The sequence below is a fragment of the Mesocricetus auratus genome, unplaced genomic scaffold (genome assembly GCF_017639785.1).
Source record: "Mesocricetus auratus isolate SY011 unplaced genomic scaffold, BCM_Maur_2.0 Super-Scaffold_100021, whole genome shotgun sequence".
Lineage (NCBI taxonomy): Eukaryota > Metazoa > Chordata > Mammalia > Rodentia > Cricetidae > Mesocricetus > Mesocricetus auratus.
The window spans coordinates 25,219,673-25,242,405 of NW_024429202.1; the positions used below are offsets into that span (position 1 = coordinate 25,219,673).

At 37.6% G+C, this 22,733-nt stretch overlaps 1 protein-coding gene across 2 annotated transcripts in view; it reads left to right on the forward strand.

Moving 5' to 3' along the window:
• The window catches only part of Khdrbs2 (KH RNA binding domain containing, signal transduction associated 2), a 439,601-nt gene that overhangs the window by 363,487 nt on the left and 53,381 nt on the right, over window positions 1-22,733 (forward strand). For both annotated transcript variants that reach the window (XR_005870125.1, XM_040729474.1), the window contains exon 7: window positions 3,430-3,512. Coding sequence is in view for 1 of the 2 variants with exons in the window: in XM_040729474.1 (XP_040585408.1) it covers window positions 3,430-3,512 (83 nt within the window). In the remaining variant the exon portion in view is untranslated. The remainder of the gene's footprint in view (window positions 1-3,429; window positions 3,513-22,733) is intronic.

Sequence of the window (22,733 nt, forward strand, 5' to 3'; positions counted from 1 at the left end):
ACTAACAGAACTATTTATGTATGCAGATCTATGGAAGGGAAACATGTAAAAGCAGACCATGATGAAAATTTAGAGCTGCATGTATGGAATACTACTATGTAGTCACTGCACATAAGAATGAAATCCTATCATTTGCAGGAAAGTGAGTGTAATTGGAAGATATTAACTAGAATAAGCCAGCTCAGAAATACAAATGCCGCATGTACATTTCCACCTGAATGTGCTTTCATGACTCAAAGCAGATAGGAAATGTGAGGGAAAGAGGACACAGGGAGGCTGCATTTGAACAGTGTGTGTTGAGGGCATCTATGGAGCCTTCAGACACTAGATGTCACTGACACTCTAGATGTCAGTAACACAGACAGTTAGTACATGTTAACTGAAACCTAATAAAAGACAACAACGAAGAGAAAGACCACCAGCAATTGGGAAACCATCCAGAAAGTGGAAGAAAATAAAATATTTATCATATATAAGCAAAAGAAATTCTTAAATTGCAATGGTATAAAGAGAAAACATTGAGTCAGAGCTTACAAAATTTTGATTGAAAATTATTTTCCCTAAACTTATTTTCATGGTTTTATTTTAATAATTTTGTTAGCACACAAAAGAACATGGTCTATTGCTGTGGAGAGACACCATGACGCCAATTCTTATAAAGCAAAACATTTCATTGGGGCTTGCTTACAGTTCAAAAGTTTCATCTATTATCATGGTGGGCAGCATGGCAGCATGCAAGCAGACAAGGTTCTGAAGAAGCAGTTGAGAGTTCTACATTCAAATCCGAAGGCAGCAGGGTGAGAGAGACACTGGGCCTGCCTTGGGCTTTGGGAACCTCAGAGCCCAACCTCATTGACACACATCCTCCAACAAGGCCACACTTCCTACTCCTTTCAAATAATTCCACTTTCTGGTGACTAAGCATTCAAATCTTTGATCCTATTGTACGGGCATTCTCATTCAAAACACCACACTGACTTTCATCAAAAATATATTAACTTCAAGAATTCGAAGAAGTAATGACTCAGTATATTATAATATTTTATTGTGTGTCAGAACCTACATGAATAATCTTGGAAACAGTAAAATACCATGTCTTTAAATTTCATGCTATTTTTCTAAATAATATTTGTTTCTAAAAGTAATAAATTATGTGTTGTCTCACAAAATCCATATAAAACCTCTATTAGGTTACAACTATTATTGAAATCATAGCCTATGTTTTTAAAGTTGATTTGCAAATGGCTTAAAACTATATGTGCAATATGTAATATCATATGATTATATAATAAATATATAACACAAATAGACAAGATGCCAGCAACATGCAAGTATACAGGTGAGTTACCCTTTTTGGTACAATTATAATTTTCAACTTGTGCCCCTAAAACAAATTAGGCTGGAGAGGAGATGAAATGTAAAAGAAACAGGAGGAGAAAAAAGAATCTCTCAAGAATCCCTCATAGTAGAAATTACTGAAAAAAATTTCAACAAAATAGTGAAATCAGGAAAAAGATGAATCTGCTTTAAGGGAACTCTAGGAAAAAGTTCTTAGGAGCCAGGCATGATGGATCATGAAGCAGGAGTTATGACTAACATTTTGAGGCCAGTGGGGGGTGTCAAAGAGAGAAACTAGGAAAACCTGCCCAACTTCAGGCCTAGCAGCCCACCTATATGAACCAGAGTGCAACGAAATAATATAGGAAAGGGCTGAAAGAGCAACAGAGAAGAGCTAGAAACATGACTCCTACCACCTGGTGACACAAACCCTTCAGTGTTCTTCAGATAATTCATACGTAGGCTCTTGATTGTGCTGTAAATGATTTTTAATTGTAAGACTTTGTTTAATGACTGCTTCTCTGATAACTTTGCAATATCTCTTTTAAAATAAATTAAATAGTAGCTAAATTAAAGTACTTTAACGTCTCATGGAAGAACCCATTTCACAATAAAAATTTGATGACATCAAAATGAATGAGACGGTTAAAGACATGGGCTTTAGACTTTATGTGTTACTGTAAATAATAGGGTCAAATGAAGGAGAACTGGATGGAAGAAAGGAAAAAAAATAAATTTTCAGATTAAAAAAATTTCCTTCAGCGATAAAATACTAACCTTCAGATTACTTGGTTTCAAAAATTTTAATCAAGACGGCTGTGAAATTTTTAACCATTATTAAAACAACTGCAACTTTCAGTTTTTAGTTTCTGGCATAAGATATTTGTTAAGTCTCCAGAGGAAGTGGAGGTGTGAACCAGTTTGGTTGGGTGGGAGTATATTTCAAAGAGAAAATCACCCCAGCAAAGACCTAGAAACAGAACTGGGGAGTAGTCAAGATAAATGGAGAGGGTTTAAAGTCAATGACCACAAAGGGAAATAAAACTGAATCACTCACAGAGTGATGGATAGCTGCAACATGTAATTGCTAACTTGCTTGCACACTCTAGAATGACAAATCTCCAGTCACTTTGTCAGAGTAATTTAATCAAACTGGGCACACAACACCACTTAGGAGATTTAAAAGCAATGAAGTTTACAGCAAACTAAAAGTACTTTAATCTTTCCTTCCCTTTTATTTGTTTATTAATTTATTTATTTACTTTTGCAATGATGACCCCACTATTTTAATCCCTGAAACATGATCACAATTTAAGGATCCTGTATTTCATTCAGGTTTTCAGTCTAAATGATGGGTATTAGGAGAAAACAATACTTTGAGTAGGATTGCCAGCAACAATTTATACCATCAGTAAGTTTGTGATACTAGATACTAATAATTTATTTTTCTTAGATTTACTCATTTGTAGTTATGTGTGTGAACCTGTGGTGGGGGGTTATGTGCACATAACTTCAGGACACCCACAGAGGCCAGAAGAAGATGCCAGAGCCCCCTAAAACTGGACTACACCCAATGTGGATGTTGGGGCCTGAACATAGAGATATCTCCAAAAAGAGCTATCTTTCTAGCTCCTAAACATATTTTGAAAAGAAAGAATTACATTTAATTTCTTAATTGGTCTTTACTATAGATCAAACTTGTAAATGAATCTTAAAGTAGGCATTTCTGTGTCTCAGACTGAGTTTAATTGGCAAGTATTAAATATTTTCTATATGCATTTAATTTTCAATAAAATTTTTCATACAATATATTTTGCTTATATTCTTTTACCTCTCCCAACTACACCCAGATCCAACCCCTCCTTAGCCACCCAACTTCATATTCTTTTTATTTAAAAAAAAAGTTGCAAACACCACAAAATATAAAAGCAAAAATCTGCATTTTTTTTCATTATGTGGAAATTGTAAATATACTAAAATATAACCAAGCATGGAAATTAACCGAAGCTTATTGGTCATAAATCCTTAGATAACAAAAATAAATCAAAGCAGATTGATTTGTAAAAGTTACTTTATTGCTTTATATTTCAGGGGTACGATGATGGTTATGGGGGTGAATATGATGACCAGACCTATGAGGCTTACGATAATAGCTACATAACCCCAACACAAAGGTAAGGCATTTACTGGTTAATCATATTTCCAGGTGTTATCACTCCTCTATTTTGTGTATGCATGTGAATTACAGTTATGTGAGGGTTTCAGGCAGTTGGTTTATCTCCATTACCTTTCTAAATTATGAAATTGCTTACTGGACTACAAGAGGGAAGAGTAGTATCTGTGATGGCAACTCCACAACTGCAAACAACGAAACAACAGTATGTAACTTGAGACAAGGTTATTATCATACCCATGAACTCACTATACAAGCTTATACTTAACTAAGCACCACTGCTTATAGAAATCATTATGATGAACTTGTAATTTAATTAACAAAGGAGGAACTTGCTCAAAGTACCTTTTTAAAAAAACTAATCTGTAATGTAATTTTTATTTGTAAGGTAAATCACGATGAAATGTTATTATTAAAAAGCTGGAAATAATCTTCTAGAATAGAAATATCCCCTTTTCTTATCAATATCTGTAGATTGTTGAATATCTCTTTATACTGACCTATCATAAGTGATTATGATAATCAGATCTATTCTATTGACATATTGCTTACAAGTGTAAAACTTACCCACTTAGGGAACCCTTGTATGAGGTTCACAAATGTCTGCTACAGTATAACTAGCTCCATAAATTACATATCTGTACAGAATTCCATTTACCCAAAATTATTTGTAATGATGGTCCTTTATAATCAACTTTTCCTTCCTCCTTCACAAACTGTGGAATCCACAAATCAGTTGCTTTGCTGTATACTTGTCCTTTCTACCATGCCATTTAAAGAAGCAGTACAACAGTCTTGTTTTTTCTTTTTTACATGAATGTTTATTGTATGAATGAGATTCACTATGGCATTAATGCATTTATCATGTCAATTTATGGTTTCTTCTTTGCCCTCACCCACCTTTCTTCTCTCTTCCCCTTTCCTAGTCCATTTCCAATCCCCAGTAGATCACTTTACGCTTTCAGGACTTTTTTGTTGTTATCTCAGTTTCTAAATCTATCAGAAAATAAGCAGTGTTTGTCTATGAGTCTGGCTTATTTACACTTGATATGTTGATCTCCATTTCCATTCATTTTCATGCCTGCAGAAGGATTTCATCCTTCCTTGTAGTAAACAAGATTCCAATGTATATGTACATATATAGCATTTTCTTTGCTCATTGTACTAGTTAGGGTTACTACTGATATGATGAAGCACTACGACCATAAGCAAGTTGGGGAGGAAATGGTTTATTTGACTTACATTTCCACATCACAGTCCATGACTGAAGGAAGTCAGTACATGAACTCAAGAAGGGCTGGAACTTGGAAGTAGGAGCTGTGCCGTTTTCTGGCTCGCTCCCCCATGACTAATTTCCACTTTATATGTGCATTCCACCAACAATAGACTGGGTCCTCCCCATCAATCACCAATTAAGAAAATGACCTGCAGTCCCATCTTATGCAAGTATTTTTCCAATTGAGGTTCCCTCCTGACAGATGACTTTAGTACCATGTTCACATAAAACTTTCCAGCCCAGCCATTCTTCTGTAGATGTGCAACTAGGCAAAATCCATCACTTAGCTATTGTATATAAAACCACAGACAAAATGAGCAGTCAGGTATCACTTTCCTATGTTGATTTCATTTGCTTTGCAAATGTATCCAGGTGTTATGTAGCTAAAAATTATAGAGGTTTTGCTTTTAGATAATAAACATTCATCATACAGTTTTCAGTACTACATTAAATTTCTACCAACAATGCAAATACATGCCCTTTGCTCTCCATCCTCACCAGAATGATTTTATGTTTGTTTTTCTTGAATAATTTTTATTTTCACTGTTGTAAAGTGAGAGTCCAATGTTATACTAATGGCTAAGACTATGCAGTTCTTTTTTCTTATATTATTAGCCATTTGTATTTTTCTCTCTTTTTTGAATAGTGTTTATTAAAATCATTTGTACATTTTTCTTGGATTGTTCATTATTTTGACCTCTTCGTCTCACCTGGATATTGGCTATCTGTCAAATGAATAGCTGGTAAAGATATCCTTCTGTGCTGTAGGATGTTTCTTGCACTCTTAGGACTATTTCCCTACATGATAAAGGGAAAAATGTTTTTATTTGATAGAATCCTGCTTAACAATTCTTGAATTTTTTTCTATTGACTTTGGTATTTTACCCCAAAATTCATTGCCTGTGCTGGAATCATGATGTGAATTTCTCTGCTTTCCTCTGGGAGCCTGAATTTCAAGTATTTTTTAAATTTATTTAAATTAGAAACAAATTTCTTTTACATGTCAATCCCAGTTGCCTCTCCATTCCCTCCTCTCCTGCTCCCTACCAATCCCCTTTATACTCCCCAGGGAGGATGAGGCCTTTCACGGGGGATCTTCAAAATCTGTCAAATCATTTGGAGCAGGGCCTAGATCCCTCCCACCCCGTGTGTGTCTAGGCTGAGAGAGTATCCCTCTAGGTGGATTGGGTTCCCAAAGTCTATTCGTGTACTATGGATAAATACCAGAGACCCCATAGATTAACCAGACCTCCAAACTGACATCCTCCTTCAGGGGATCTGGGACAGTCCTATTTTGGTTTACCAGCTATCAGTCTGGGGTCCATGAGCAACCCCTTGTTCAGGTCAGCTGTTTCTATGGGTTTCTCCAGCCTGGTCTTGACCCCTTTACTCATCACTCCTTCTTTGCAACTGGATTAGAGTTCATCCCAGGGTTTAGCTGTGGGTGTCTGCTTCTGCTTCCATCAGCTGCTGAATAAAGGCTCTAGAATGGCAAAAACGGTAGTCATCAATCTCATTATCAGAGAAGGGCTTTTAAGGTAGCCTCACAGACTATTGCTTAGATGTAGATCCCTGAACATTTCCCTAGTGCCAGATTTCTCTTTAAACCTATAATGGCTCCCTCTATTGTGTCATCCCTTTTCTTGCTATCCTCTGTTCTTCCCCTGACTTGATCTTCCTGCTCTCTCCTATTCTCCTCTCCTCTTCTCCCCTTTTCTTTCTTCTAACTCACTCTCCCCTCCCCCCATACTCCCAATCAGCTTAGAAGATCTTGTCCCTTTCCCCTTCTTAGGGAGACCATGTATGTCTCTCTTAAGGTCATCCTTGTTTCCTAGCTTCTCGGGTACTGTGGATTGTAAGCTGGTACTCCTTTGCTCTGTGTCTAATATGCATATATGAGTGAGTGCATACCATATTTACCTTTTTATGGCTGGGTTCCTCACTCAGGATGGTTTCTTCTAGTTCCATCCATTTGCCTGAGAATTTCAAGAAGGGCATCTGTTCAGCCATGTTCATAGCAGCATTATTTATAATAGCCAGAACCTGTAAGCAACCTAGATGTCCCTCAGCTGAAGAGTGGATGGAGAAAATGTGGTACATTTACACAATGGAGTACTAATCACTGGAAAGAAAACAATGGAATTTCAAGTCTTAAGTAGCATCTTTAACACATTTTGAGTTGATTTTTAGACAGGTTAGGAAATAGGAATCTAGTTTCATTTTTCTACATCTGTTTCTATAGTTTTCCCAGCACCATTTGGTGCAGATGGTGTCCTTTCCCAACTTATTATACAATATATTTTCAGTATCCTTGATGTGACTAGGTGGGTTAAATATGTGCTGATATATTTGTTGATACTCTGACCTTCTGTTCCATTGGTCTACTTGGTTGTTTGTATGCTAAGATATTGTTATTCATTCTTTATGAAGATTGCAGCATGGATCTTTTAAAATAAGATTACTTTAATATTTATTGTGATCCCATTTAAACTTTAGGATTTTTTTCTAGTACTATGAAGAATATCATCTTAAGGTTTCTATTGCTGTGTTGAAAGACAATGACCAAAAGCATCTTGTGGAAGAAAGTGTTTAGTCCATAACCCTGGGAAGTCAGGGCAAGAACCTGAAGGCAGGAACTGACGTAGAGGCCATAGAAGAGTGCTGCTTGCTAGCTTTTCACTCAAGGCTTGCTTAGTCTGCTTTCTTATACACCCCAGGACCAACTTCCCAGGGGTGGCACCACACACAATGGACTGGGCCCTCAACATCAGTCACTAATTAAGAAAATGCACAATAAGATTGCCCATAATTCAATTTGGTAGGAGCATTTCCTCAACTAAAGTTTCTTCTTCCCAAATGATTTTAGCTTTTATCCAGTTGACATTAAACTAGTTAGTACAGGCATCATGAATATTTTGATGAAGGTTGCATTTATTTGTATATCGTTTTTAATAATATTCTAAGTTTTTCTGTATTTAATGCAATGTTTTTATAAATTCTTTGAGACTTCCATAAATGTATACCATGCCGTTTGATTATGTTCGCTCCCTAGTCATCCCTCTAAATCATTCCAGATCCACTCTTATTCCCAATCCCTTCCCAAATTTGTGTCGTTTTTATTTTTTACTTTTATAATACAGCAAGTTTGTGTTGTCCCTATACTTATGAGTGTAGGGTATGGGATCATCCACTGGAGTGTAATTAACCTATTAGCAAATACAGTAGTAGTCATTTTTGGTGTCTTTGAGTTCCCCAACCAGGGGTTCTTGACCAGATTTGCAGTAGTACTAATCATAAGATTCCTCCTATGTAGCCAGCCTTAAATCCAATCATAAAGTGGTTGTTTAGTCCCTTAACATTCATATCACTATTGGACTCATAGTCACATATTGCCCTGTTGATCATTATTGTAGCTCACAGTGTTCCTAGAGAAGTCAGATTATTGATAATTTTCCCCCAAAAGCAGCCTAAATAGCAAGCAATTCCCAATGCTATGAAAACTACAGAACAGGAAAGAAAGTTCTGGTTATTACCTCAATTTCTTCATGTCTTGTGACCAAAGTGTGTGTTCTACCATTAAATTATTCTGGACAACAAAAAGAAATGGCCCATACAATAGTACAAATTGTTTGAGGTCTCTCCAAGATGCTCCTAAAAAATGATTTAAGGGGTGGTAACCCAAATCCAGCATTGTGCCTTTATTTCTTAAAACAATCTCTTAAATTGGGATTATTTATGCCCATGTAAGTACTTTTACTAATTAAAATAAAGAAAATGGGTCCTTGAATTAATAATAACAATTCTTATAATTTGTAATAATCATAGATTTCTGTTTTCTCAAATATCAGTCATGCAATACTAATACAGAATCTTGCATTAGAAATCATACATAATTCAGGGTCACCCTGACCTACATAATGAGTTCCAGGCTAAGCAGGGCAACATAATGAGACCATGTCAAGAGAGAGAAAAACAAGAGACGAGAAACAGATAGAAAGACAGAGAGATAAGATGTGAAGATTTTCTATAAAGATATTTTCAATAAATACATTTAAATAATACATCAATGAAAACTATTATTTTATAAAATTGCACAGAGATTTTAGTATAATGTCAGTATGTACTAGAGACAGACAGATGAACACTGGAAAATTTATTGGCAAATATATTAAATGCTTAGGCTTACATTATTTCTATTAGTGTATCAACATGAAAAGAAGTATGATTGACAATTCAGCTGTGGATGTAGCTCAGTGATAAGGCCCTGAAAAAAAATCCCAGCACCATGAAAGTCTAGCTAAAATAAGGAAAATGCATGTATTTTCCATAACAGTATAGGAAATGGAGGAACAATACTTAATTTTAAATGATAATATAACATTTTCACTAATGATTTGTTTGAGCAGTCATTTGCAACTCAATATATATTTATATACTTAGAGGGTGAAAATGTGTTAGGAATTAGGTGTGAAATGAAGTCCATTTTCTCAAGAATTAGTTCAGATTCTTCCTAAGATGACTCCCTAATTAAACTATTAATGTGAGACTTTCTTTAAGTTTTTAACTTTATTCTATAAAAGAAAATGCCACAAATAAAACACATTATATATGAAATTAACTAGACCCAGAGACTGTGAAACTAGTGACCTTCCAAGAGTCAGAGCAGCCATTCAGCACAGAACCTGTGGAGCTTTACAATGGATTTCATGCTTGCATTATTGAATATATTTTATGCACTGCCAAAAAAACCATATGGCATAGTAGAACTAGAAAAAAATAATGTAAGACTTGAATTAAAGGAAAAAGAAATAAAGTAAAAAGAAATATATGAACATGACTGCAACATTTATAAACAATTTGAATATTTTGGTATGTAATACAAATTACATTTGTTTTCTTAAAGTCAAAGTCAGAAGAAATACTGGTATTGAATTCTGAAGTCAAAAGAGGATATGTATACTCTATCAGAAATAAAATGAAATGGTCTTTGGATGACTAGTCAGAAGGTGAATACGGAGTCATAGACATGATGAAGTAGAAACCATGTGGTACCTCACTGGAATCACTGTGTCATCCTCCTCAGACATTCCAGAGGAGGTCACAGGGTCACAACTATAAAAGTTCAGCCTGAGTTTACAAGATGGAACAGCTTAATTAATCCCTCATTTTTGTGTAAGGCACCATGACTTCTACATTTTCTCAAATAGATCAGGAAAGGTTCTGTACTGAAGACAGCTCAGGAGACAGTTTAGTTGAATGACATTAATGACTGCTGAGTATGTTAATATTATAAGGAACCTCCAATCACCCTTTCCCCTTGTTCTCTGTCTTAGAGGAAAAGCAAAAGAATAGATCTCAGAGTTATTACACAACCTCCAAATTTCAGAACTACAACTGCAGTTGCCAGGGTGACTCGCAAATAACCAGTTACACTCTGTGGCTAACACCTTTAATTGAACAATCTTTTATGCCATTTACCACATTTTTATCTACTTCTGGAGGCATTAATATTTTCAGGGATTAGCTTTCCAAAAATCATGCAATTTCATGAGATTTTTTGTTATTTCATGATTTAGAAATCTATATCAAAATGGATTATGGATGTGGAGAAGTAGCTGTTATTTATTTAGATAGGAATGGTAGTGTCACAAATAAAAATTACAAGATCATGTTTGAAACTTTTATTTTAACACAGCGATTTAATCTGGATGTGAAATGTTGAGATTTTATAATTTATCAATGTAAAAAGATCCATCCATCTGAACGTCTATAATAGTCAGGCTTATACAGTGTGTGGGATGCAGGATGGACGAGGCACTTGAGGTGATTTCAGGGAAGACTAGTAAGGGTACTATCTTCACTGGCAGAGTACCACAAGGAAGAGTTTAGTCGTTTGGGAAGTCAATACTCTTGTGACTGAGTTGTTCTGCAATCCAAAGTGGAAATGAATATGAGATAGAGAGCCCCGTAGAAGACACCAGACATGAGCTCACACTTTTACTTCTGAGTAGGGAGGAAATAGAAATTTCCCCAAAGTGTCTCCCATGGATCCCACTGTCTTGATCCTTTAGGAAGCAGAATATAAATGATGCAATAGCCATTAGTCATCCTTCCAATAGAAAGGAGGATAGAAGGAATGAAGGCATTGAAAAGACAGGTTGAAGAAACCTCTCACAACATTCAATAATTTGTAGTATACCTCAATAACCAGTTGTCTGCAGACTATCACAATGGCATGAAATTGTCATTGTGCAATGAAGTTTTAAATGACTTTTTATTTGTGAGAACATTTATTTGTTCTTGGAAAAGTTCAGTGCATGCATGAAATGCATATTGGATAGGAAATACACCTTTAAAAGTTCCTGTCTCCTTGATAATCATATCCCTAAGGGAAGGAACCCCTATCTTCTTCCTCAGAGTCTGCTTCCCATTAGTGCTTCATCGGGGCAATAATAGTTCAGTGCTTAACCACTCTGCTGTGTTTAGGGGCATTTATCTCCTCACAGCACCATATGAGCAAGGCACTCATTTCTAATTCTAGCTAATTCCAACAGTAAATTCAAACCCGGACCAAAAAATAATAAATATTTCCTGGAACCTTGAACTGAATCATCAATTCAACACCTTTCCAATACACACCTAAACAAAACGGAGCAAAACATAATGGAACAGAAGGAATACTCATACAGTGTTGTAAGAATGTTAGGGGTTAACTTCAGGCTTTCAAAAAAAACAAGTCTGACTGAAGAATTCTTCTAAACATGAGAAAAGATCAAATTATTTCATTATTTTTCTGACTGTAAGTTTAAGGTGAGTTTTGCATTTGATGGTAAGTTTACAGAAGTCCTCTTAATTAAAATATAGGAGTGAAACATCTGAAATGATTTAATAAATGTTATGATATTAGATAGTAACAGGTTGTCTTGATCTTTTGGGTGTCACCATTCACTGTAAAACAGTTCACCTTAGTTTCATAACTCAATTTTCTTGTCTCAGTGCTAGAGTCCATGCTATTATTGAATCTACAGGATTATTGGATTTGTGATATTTTCCCACAGCTATTAAACAAGTCAGTAGTGTGTTCCTGATATCTACAGATCTCTGCATGAATAAAAAGTAGATTTCACATCCTTTTACTTTAACTGCAACAGAATGAAACTTGGTTTCTTTCTTTTTTGTTTTGTTTTTGTTTTTTTACTCAATATATGTTTTTATTTAAATTAGAAACATGAATGTTTCACATGTCAATCCCAGCTCCCTCTCCTAACCCTCTTCCCTTGTCCCTCCTCCAGGCCCTAGCCCCCCAACCCATCCCTACATCATTCCCTAGGGAGGGTGAGGCCCTCCTTGGGGGGAATCTCCAAAGTCTGTTATTTCATCCAGGGCAGGACCTAAGCCTTTCCCGATGTGACCAGGCTGAGAGAGCATCTCTCCATATGGAATGGGCTCCCAAAGTTCATTAGTATGCCATGGGAAACACTGATCTACTACCCAAGGCCCCAGAGATTTCTGAGGACTCCTCACTGACACTACATTCATGGAGTCTGGATCAGTCCCGTGTTGGCCTCTCAGCCATCAGCCTGGGGTTCAAGAGCTCCCCCTTATCTGATCAGCTGTCTTTGTGGGTTTCACCATCATGGTCTTGACCCCTTTTCTCATCACTCCTCCATCTCTGTCCCTAGGTTCCAGGAGTTCAGTTCAGTGTTTAGTTATAGGTAACTGTCTCTGCTTCCATCAGTCATTGGATGAAGGATCTAGGATGGCATATAAGGTAGTCATTAACCTTATCATCAGGGAGGAGCTATTAATGTAGTCTCTCCACTATTGCTTAGTTTTCCACTTGGTGTTATCCTTGTACATCTCTGGGAATCTCACTACTTTCAGCTCTCTCCTCAAACCTATAATGGCTCCATCTATTATGGTATCTTTCCTCCTGCTCTCCTTTATTCTTACCTTGACTCCACCTTCCTGCTCACCCATGCCTTCTTTCTCCCCTCTTCTTATCCCCTTCTCTTTTTCCTGGCTCCCTCTTCCCTCCCCCGATGTTCACAATCTGCTCAGGGGATCTTGCCTCATTCCAATTCTCTGGGGTATCATGCATCTCTCTTGGGAACCTCCCTGTTTCCCAGACTCACTGGCACTGGGATTGTAGACTGACACTCCCCTGATCCATATCTAAAATCCATATATGAGTGAGTACATACCATGTTTGTCTTTTTGTGTCTGGGTTACTTCACTCAGGATAGTTTCCTCTAGTGTCTTTCATTTGCCTGCAAATTTCAAGATTCCATTGTTTTTTTTTCTGCTGAGTAGTACTCCATTGTGTAAATGTACCACATTTCTCTATCCATTCTTCAGTTGTGGGGAATCTAGATTGCTTCCAGGATCTAGCTAGTACATATAATGCTGCTATGAACATAGTGGAACAGATATCCTTGTTGTGTTAATGGGCATCTTTTGCGTATAGGCCTATGAATGGAAATGCTGGGTCTTGTGGTAGACTAAGTCCCATTTTCCTGAGGAATCTCCATACTGATTTCCATAGTGGCTTGACATGTTGGCACTCCCACCAGCAGTGGAGGAGTGTTCCCCTTTCTCATTGAATTCTAGGAAGTATTTAATTTCTTCTTTGAACCAGGAATGGTGCAATTGTGTATTATTCAATTTCCATGAGTTTTCAGGGTTTTTGCAATTTGTGTTATTGTTGAATTCTAACTTTAAGACATGATGATCTGGTAAGATACATGGAGTTATTCCAATTTTTAGTACCTGTTGAGGTCTGCTGTATTCCCAAGTATGTGGTCGATTTTTGAGAAGATTCCCAGTGGAGCTGAGAAGAAGGTATATCCTTTTGTGTTTGGATGGAGTGTTCTATAGATGTCTGTTAAACCCAATTGGGTTATAACTTGAATTAGGCCCTTCATATTCTTATTAAGTTTCTTTCTTGTGGTCTTGTCTAGTGGTGAGAGTGGAGTGTTAAAGTCTCCCACTACAAGTGTGTGAGGTTTTATATGTGCTTTGAGTTTTAGTAATGTTTCTTTTACAAACGTGGATGGCTTTGTATTTGTGGCATAGATGTTCAGAATTGAGACTTCATCTTTCTCCTGTGATGACTATGAAGTGACCCCCTTCATCTCTTTTGTTTGATTTTAGCCTATAGTCTAATTTGTTAGATATTAGGATTGCCAACCCGCTTGTTTCTTGGGTCCATTTGATTGGAAAATCTTTTCCCACCCCTTAACTCTGAAATAATGTCTGCCTTTGAAGCTGAGGTGTGTTTCTTGCATGCAGCGGAAGGATGGATTCTGTCTTCGAATCCATTTTGTTATCTGTGTCTTTTTAATGGCAAGTTAAGACCGTTAATATTGAGGGAAATTAATGACCATTTATAGCTCATTCTTCTTTTTTAGGAGTGGTTGTTATTGGTGGAATTGTATGTGGATTTCCACCACTTGTTCTTTTGCCTGTTGGTAAAGTGGGGTTATCTATTGCCTATGTTTTTCTGGTTGTAGTTAACTTCCTTGGGTTGGAGTTTTCCTTCCAGAATTTTCTGTAGGGCTGGGTTAGTGGATATATGTTGTTTAAATCTGGTTTTGTCATGAAATACCTTGTTTTCTCCATCTATATTGAATGAAAGCTTTGCTGGGTATAGCAGTCTTTGCTGGCATCCGTGGTCTCTTAATGTTGGTAGAATATCTATCCAGGACCTTCTAGCTTTCAGAGTTTTCATGGAGAAGTCAGGTGTAATTCTGATAGGTTTGCCTTTATATGTTACTTGGCCTTTTTCCCTAGCTGCTCGTAATATTCTTTCTTCATTCTGTTCATTCTGTGTGTTTGGGGTCTTGATTATTATGTGTCAAGGGGATTTTTTGGGGGGTCCACTCTATTTTGTGTTTTATAAGCTTCTTGCACCTTCATTGACATGTCTTTCTTTAGGTTGAGAAAGTTTTCTTCTATTATTTTGTTTAATATATTTTCTGGCCCTTGGAGGTGAGTTTCTTCACCTTCTTCTATACCTATTATTCTTAAGTTTGGTCTTTTCATGGTGTCCCATATTTCCTGGATATTTTGTGTTAGGGATTTGTTGAACTTAAAATTTTCTTTGGTCGATGAACCTAATTCTCCTAGTGTGTCTTCAACACCTGAGATTCTCTCTTCCATCTCTTGTATTCTGTTGGCTATGCTTATATCTGTAGTACCTGACCGTTTTCCCAGTTTTTCTATTTCCAGCATTCCTTCAGACTGTTTTTTTATTGTTTCTATTTGAAATTTCAGCCCTTGCACTGTTTGAATTGTTTCTTGCAATTTTTGCTTTGTCTTTTGCTCTGTTTCTTGTATTTTTTGGATTGCTTTTTCTTCCATCAATTTAAGGGATTTTCTCATATCCTCTTTGAGGGCCTCTATCATTTCCATGAATTTGTTTTTAATATCATTCTCTTCTGCTTCATTTGTGTTGGGGTGTTCCAGTCTTGGTGTTGTAGGGCCTCTGGACTCTGAAAGTGTCACATTGGTTTTTCTGTTGCTCCTTGTGTTTTATATTGCCTCCTTCCCATCCGTTCTTGCAGTGGGTTCCAAAGGGTGCCTCTTCCTCTCCTGATGAGTGTGGGGCCAGGGTTCCCTTCTGGTGTGTGCAGTCAAGTCCATTGTTCTGGTAGCTCTCCACTTCCTGGTCTTGTGGGTGGAGAAATGGACTAGGATGCTGGGGTGCTTTGGATCCCACTGGGATGGATGGGGAGCCCCAGTGGTATACCCCAGGCACAGGAGTGTGGCCTGGAGACAGGCCCTGATAGATTTAATCATGTTGGTGAAGCAGGAGACTAGGATGCTGGTGTGAGTTTGCCCCTGCCTCTGGGATGGAAGCCACTGTGGCAGTCCCCAAGCACCTGTAGTCGGTCTAGTCCTAGTTCCGTGGGTGGAGCAGGTATGTCGGCTCCTGCTGCCACCGCAGGGATGGAAGCCTCAGTGGCAGAGCCCAGACTCAGGCAGGTGGTCTGGAAATGGGCCCTGGTTTACCTGGACCCATGTGTGGGGCAGGATACTAGGGAGTATTGGCTTCTGCAGCTGGGATGGAACACACAGTGGTAGACCCCCAAGCACAGGCACCCAGCCTAGTCCCGTGGGTGGAGCCAGAGATTAGGTTGCTGGGGTGCCTTGCCTCCTGACTCAGGGATGGAAGCTGCCGTGGCAGACCCCAAGCACTGGCAGGTGGCCTGAAAATGGGCCCTGGTGTACCTGGACTCGTGGGTGGAGCAGGAGACTGTGGTGCATTGGTTCCAGGCTGTGGGATGGAAGATGCTGAAACTCGGTTTCTTGATGCCATCATTGCCTTTTATTTCAAAATACGGACCTTAGAGAGACAACGTAAATAATGCATTTTCTCAAATTATTCATTGTTTATGGTAACAGTTGATTTTCATTCATTTAAATTTAATTTCCATGGTAACCAGACTACTTTCAAAAATAAACTACCCATGATACTTTAACAGGGCCAGTTAGAGATCACATTGTCCTTCGTTGAATGAATGATCATCTTCTACATGAACCTCGAAGTCCCAATTAGTTATTAAAACCTGCTCACCCTTTTATGGAGATAAAGAGATCTCTCCTCACTAGGTTAATTTAGAATTGGAGACACAACTATGCATGAACCCTCAGAGAAAGGCAAACCACATGCAATTAGAGTTCCAGAAGTGAGTAGTACTAAATCATCTCAAACTCTCAAAAACCAATGGGTGCAAAGGACCTAGCATAAAAGTCGGGTTGGGTAAAATTCCTGTTTCAGTGATAGGTAGAGAAGTTTGGTATTAACAAATAAAATAATAAATAAATAAACAGAAAGCAACATTTAACATGTAGATACACATCACATGGAAAGAGTCAGAGATGCTTCTAAATATATGATTGCAAAAATATCAAATAAGAAGTGGCCATTGGGCTATGGTGGGATACACCTTCAATCCCATCACTCACTCAGAAGGCAGATTCAAGCTGCTCAGTGAGTTCTAGGCCAGACAAGTTTACAGAATGAGTTCCAGGACAGGTACGGTTGTTACACAGAGAAATCCTGTCTCAAAATGCAAAAAACAGAACCACAGAAGCAGCAACAACAACAACAACAACAAAAAAAACAAATAAAAAAATTAAAAGGCAAACACTACAAATGATGTGAAAATGCCCTTTCTTCAAACAAGATGTTGGAGCTGTGTGGCCCTTACGATGACCCAGGGGTTCTACTCCTTATTTGGCATTTCTGAGTGAAAGCTGGAGTCTAGGCTTTTAGCCACTGTTTCCACATAACAAACTACCCAAAAGATTAGTGGGATCAAAACAAACAGAGACTTTGTGCATTAGGAATTACATCAGTGTTCAAGTCATTACTTGGGCTTTGTCCCACTGTGTCTGGAGCCTCACCTGGAAGGACACAGATGCCAAGAGTCTCAGTAACAGGACACTGGAGTTATCTGGAGATTGCCTCTTACTAAATGATTCTGTCAGTCTGCACCAAAAATGGAACTATTGTGTAGAATCCTCAGAGAGACCTTTTTAGTCACTCAGGATTCCTCACAGTATGGCAGGCAGGTCACTGTGCTAGATGTATGTCCCAAGCCACAATCAGAAAGTACGTTACCTTTTCTGATGTTTCCTCTTTCTTTATATGAGACTTACAAGCCAAGTCAGATTCAAGAGCATAGGTGTTAGACATCACTGGTGAATTGATTGCTGGCATGGCTCAAGGATGGAAAATACTATTGTAGCCAAGTTTTGAAAAACATAACCTGGCACATCAGTTATTTAATAACAATATAGTATTTTTAGATGCTAGCAATATCTTGAAAGACATTAAACGCTTTGTGAATTAAACCAAATGTATCTGTAAAATATTCTGCCTACCATTTTCTAAATTCTACTCTACACAAAAAAGTGAGTATAAAAGAAATCAATGTACAGATACTATTGCCAAGAAGTCGGTATTGAAGAAGCAGTAGTACATGGTCTGCAAAAGATGTCCTGAGGAGCAGGACCATATATGTGAATGAGCAGGGAGAAGACCCCTAAAACTGGAGTGTGCTAGAAGCTAATATGAGGGAATATGAGGAGCCCTCAAGTGGAGTCTTGAAAGGCAGTACCAGAAGGCTCCAGGAACTGATGCTCAGCTGGGATTTTACTGATGGGAGCAAGGGAGCCAGAAAAAGGCATCATCTGGTGCAAGGACAAAGAAATTAAAGTGTAATTCACTCCCGAAACACATGTCCTTCAGGAGTATCCAATTACAAAGTACTTAGGTTTGAAAAGGCATTCCTTGAAATGACACAAAGAAAACAAAGACTGAACACATTATGAAGGAATAAAATAACATCTGGTAGAGTTTGATATATTTGTGAAATCTAAAAGCCCCATCCTAGAGTTCATCTTTGATCTTGGAGTAGAATTATGAACAAAGATAAAAAAGATTGTAAGAGCCAGAGGCAAAGAAGGACTACTGCAAACAGTGTCTTCTGGATGTGGCAGGTCCATTGTACTCATCAATTCACAGGAGCTGTAGCTGTCTGCACTGGACTGGCACAGAATAAGGCAATTGACATTTTAGCATGAAAGGGGTGATGAGCTCATAAGTTCAATCCCTAGCTAAGACTTATTTGACAAACAATGGCTCCTGGGGTAGGGAGACTCAATGTTCTTCGTGGGTATGATTCATGGTAGGTTGTCCATCCTCCAGTGAATGGCCCTGCACCTATGCATATAGTGGTGGCACTAATTGGACTCGGTAAGTTATAAAGAAGGAGACATGAAGTTGGGTAGTTGGGTAGTAGATATAATCAAAATGTATTGTATACACATTATAAAATTGTCAAAAATAGGTTAAGACTACTAAATTTAAAAGTGTTTTTTCACTAAACCAGTGTGCTATACTAAAGCTCAATACATTTTTGTTTTAACTTTTAAATCACAAAAAAATCTACCATATGATCCAGTTATACTACTCTTGCCCAAGGGATTCAACATACTAAGATACAGAAACTTAGTCAGCCATGTTTATTGTTGGTATAGTCACAATAGTTAGGAAATAGAAACAACATAAATGTCCTTCAGTTGATGAATGGATAAGGAAAATGTAGCATGTATACATAATGTAATTCTATTCATCTATAAAGAAAAGTGAAATTATGACCAAGTACCAGAAAATATGTGGAACCAGAAAATATGATACTGAGTACAGTAGCCCAGAACCAGGAAGACAAATGTTGCATGCCCTTTCTTGTTTGTTGATCATAATTCTACATCTTTAGATATGAGTATATAACCTGGAGAAACCACCGAAGTTAGGAAAATAGAAAGAGACTATCAGTGGGAAAACATAGTGAGCTTGAGGTAGAGGGAAGGAGAATAGCAGAACACAGGACATGAAGGGAAAAATAAAAAAATGAAGGAGAACCACTGGGGATAATATGTATGTTGCAGTAACATATATTATACATACATAATTAAGATGTATTTATTATATATTCAATATGTATTTTGTATATATAAAAATAAAGTTGTGCCACATAAATTAACAGTTGCCTCACCAAAGAGCTACAGACTATCCACGCAAAATCCCCAATGCCAGTCACAGGAAACCTACATTAACATTTTGTGCAGGTTAGTTCTCCAGAACAATATAGGTCATTGCCTTTGACCTTAGTTGCATCCCAGAACATGGAAGCAAAGCCCTAATGCTGAAGTCACCACACACTTCAGGCACATGACAGCACTGAGCTGCAGCTGAACTAGAAGGCTCCTCTCTGTGGGCTAGCGCTCATAGTATCAGTGGAGCTGTGAAAGCTATGAAGGGAAAAACGTAAGCCATTGTCCTACCCAGTAATAAGGCCTATGAACAACTATGACCAGAATATGTCCAAGGATATTACAGTGACAGTTACATACTAAAAGTAACCAACAGATAACTGAGCCAACTATTTGGGAAGGTCATGGACCCTAGAGAAAACATGCTCAAAGAATATATTGCAAACACTTATTATAACTCACTGTGAGTATAGTTGCTAATCACATGATGTGTGCTAGAAAATAATGAATAAATGTTCAAGTGTTATCACTAGCAAAAATATCAACACTTAGAATAATATTTATATAATTCTAAGACATATGCATCCATAATGGATACATGTATCAAAATACTATATTAATATACTATGAAATATAAATTTCATTAGTCAATTAAAAAAACACACAGTAGTATGAATGCCAGAAGAAAAATAATAAAACAGAGAAAGATATGTTACATTAGTGCAAATGCATTGGGCCTGGGGATATGGCCACACAAGCATGAGGGCCTGAGGCTGGAACTCCAAAGCCCATGAAAAGGCCAGGCACCAGAGTGCATATCTGAAGTGCCAGCAGGCTACGATGGTGAGCTAGAAGGTAGTGAAAGGAAGATCCTGAGAAATTTAAGGGTCAACTAGTCTGACACACACAGTGGAAAGCAAAGAGGTAGAAGGAGAGAACCAATACCCAAGGCTATCATCCTCTCACCTCTACTCGGGAGCCATTGCACTGTGACCCCTGCCAACATTATGCTTCACACAGTCACACGCACACTTGCGCACATACACACACACAAACGCAAAACATACACATACCACACATACATCCATTTACACATGCACTCATACACACCACACACCCATCCACACTTACATCCCACACACTCATACACTCATATACACACATATGCACATATCACACACAAGGACTAAAACAAGTACAGATTTTTATCATATAGCTGCAATACGTGACCCAGATGATTAAAATTCAGAATTCTTTTTTTATTTTAGAAAGAGTAATGCTTGTGCTATATATTACACAGTGCCCTTAACAGCATCTGTGCCCAAGACAAAATGCTAATATCATTGCATGACAGTCATTAACCCCATCAAGTGAATCATAAACAGGTACAACTAGCTTCTTGTTGCTTTGGCTTAGGATTGGACTGCCTGCTTGTTTCTGACCCAGAACTTGTGAAAGAGCAGTTGGTTTCGGAGTCTGGGGATTTGAAATTTGTAAAAATGAGAAATTCCAGAGCTCCTGAATTTTAAAATTTATAGAATATCTCCAAATAAATGATTGTGGAATTATGCTATCCAACACTCAATAAAATTGATTTGCAGAAGATGTAACAAGGAAACAAATGAGAGGCTGAAGGGGTGGTCAGGAAAAACGTCCGCATTTCCAAATATGAAACTCTCTAACAATGTTAATAAATCTATATAATATAGGAGCTTTGCTTTGTGCCAGATGTCTAGAAACAAACATGTAGCTCAGACTGTCATCTGCTTGGTTAGTGTAGTTTTCTTCCTTAGGGTTTTGTTGTGTTTGCATTGTTTCCTGAAATATCACCATCAGAAACACTGCAAATGAAATCTAAAATGTTTCTACACCAGCTAAGGACAACTGACTCAGAATACAGATCTTTATTTTAACATAGTGTTATACACATTAGATATCAGTGGATTTGTGGTGGTAGAGGTAGAGCTTTAAAAATTAAAGAGCTCCGATGCAATGAGAGGCTTTCTGCATGGAAATGTGAGAACAATTGTACAGTAAACAAGTGTGATAGTAAGTACCTTGTCCAACATGTGATGAATCCTTGGAAAGAAGCTGGCTATTGACCTGGATCTTAGGACAAGGATAAAAATGTTCTTAGAGACCCATTCTCATTGCTAAGGAATTGTCACTCAGTCTGAGAACTAGACAAAGGAAGATGTGAAAATACATGACCACAGTTCAGTTCAAACATGCTGCAGCAGAATGCCTGTAATTAGAATTCTGATTTATCCTTTTTTGGGAAAATATCTTCATATTTCTAACATTTGGCAGTAAACATGTTTCATGATACTTTTACTCATGAGACAGAAGGCTTGCTTGGTGTGAGTCTCATGCTGTTTCTGTGATTAAAGAAAGCCTCACATGTTGTCCAAACAGAACCGCCTTTCTCATTGTGTTCATCCCCTTCTCAGACTCTGCTATGTGTACTTAACTTCTGAAGTGTGGTGTGTGGACATAGCTCTTGAAACAGGAACAAGTGGTTTGAGAACACTGTGTCACACAGGAGAGAATACATGTGTGATTTTAATGGAAAAGAATACAAATCACAGTTGCCACACAGCCACAGCGCTTACAGCCTCAGAGCCACCTACTGTCCTAGTTGGGGTTTCTATTGCTGTGAAGAGAAACCACGATCATGACAGCTCTTATAGAGAAAACATTTAATATTGGTTGTTTGCTTACAGTTTCAGGGGCTCAGTCCATTATCATAATGACAAAGAACATGGCAGTGTGCAGGCAGACATAGTCCTGGAATAGCTGAAAGTCCTACATCTTTCAGACAACAGGAAGTTGACTGAGACACTGGGCAGTAATCTTAGCATAAGAAACTTCAAAGCCCTCCACAGTGACACATTTCCTCTAACAAGGGCATACCCACTTCAACAAAGCCACACGTCGTAATAGTTCCTATGATATTTTGGGGACCAATTACATTCAAACTACCACATCTACTCTATTAAATAGAAATCATACCAGTGTTCACAGCACTGAAATCCTATTGACATCCATGAACTATGAGTCAAGCAAAAAAATGTGTGTGCAAGTTTAAGTTGGGTCTGCTCCAAACCAGGATTCAGTAGCGTCTATGAGTTTGTACCAAAAGCATGTAACAGTTCATTTAATAATATCAAGTGCCATGGAAAATAATTAATCAGTCAGCTGATGGTCTTATTTCTAGAAAATAATTGCTTCATTTTAATGATAACTCTACACAACTAAACAGAAAAATTAATGTCCTCATTATAGAATTTCTCACCCTTCAGTTATGTAATAAAGGGTCAAAACAAGAAAAAGATAATAAAGTGCATAGAGAATAAATGATAAAATAGTGCCACAATAGGA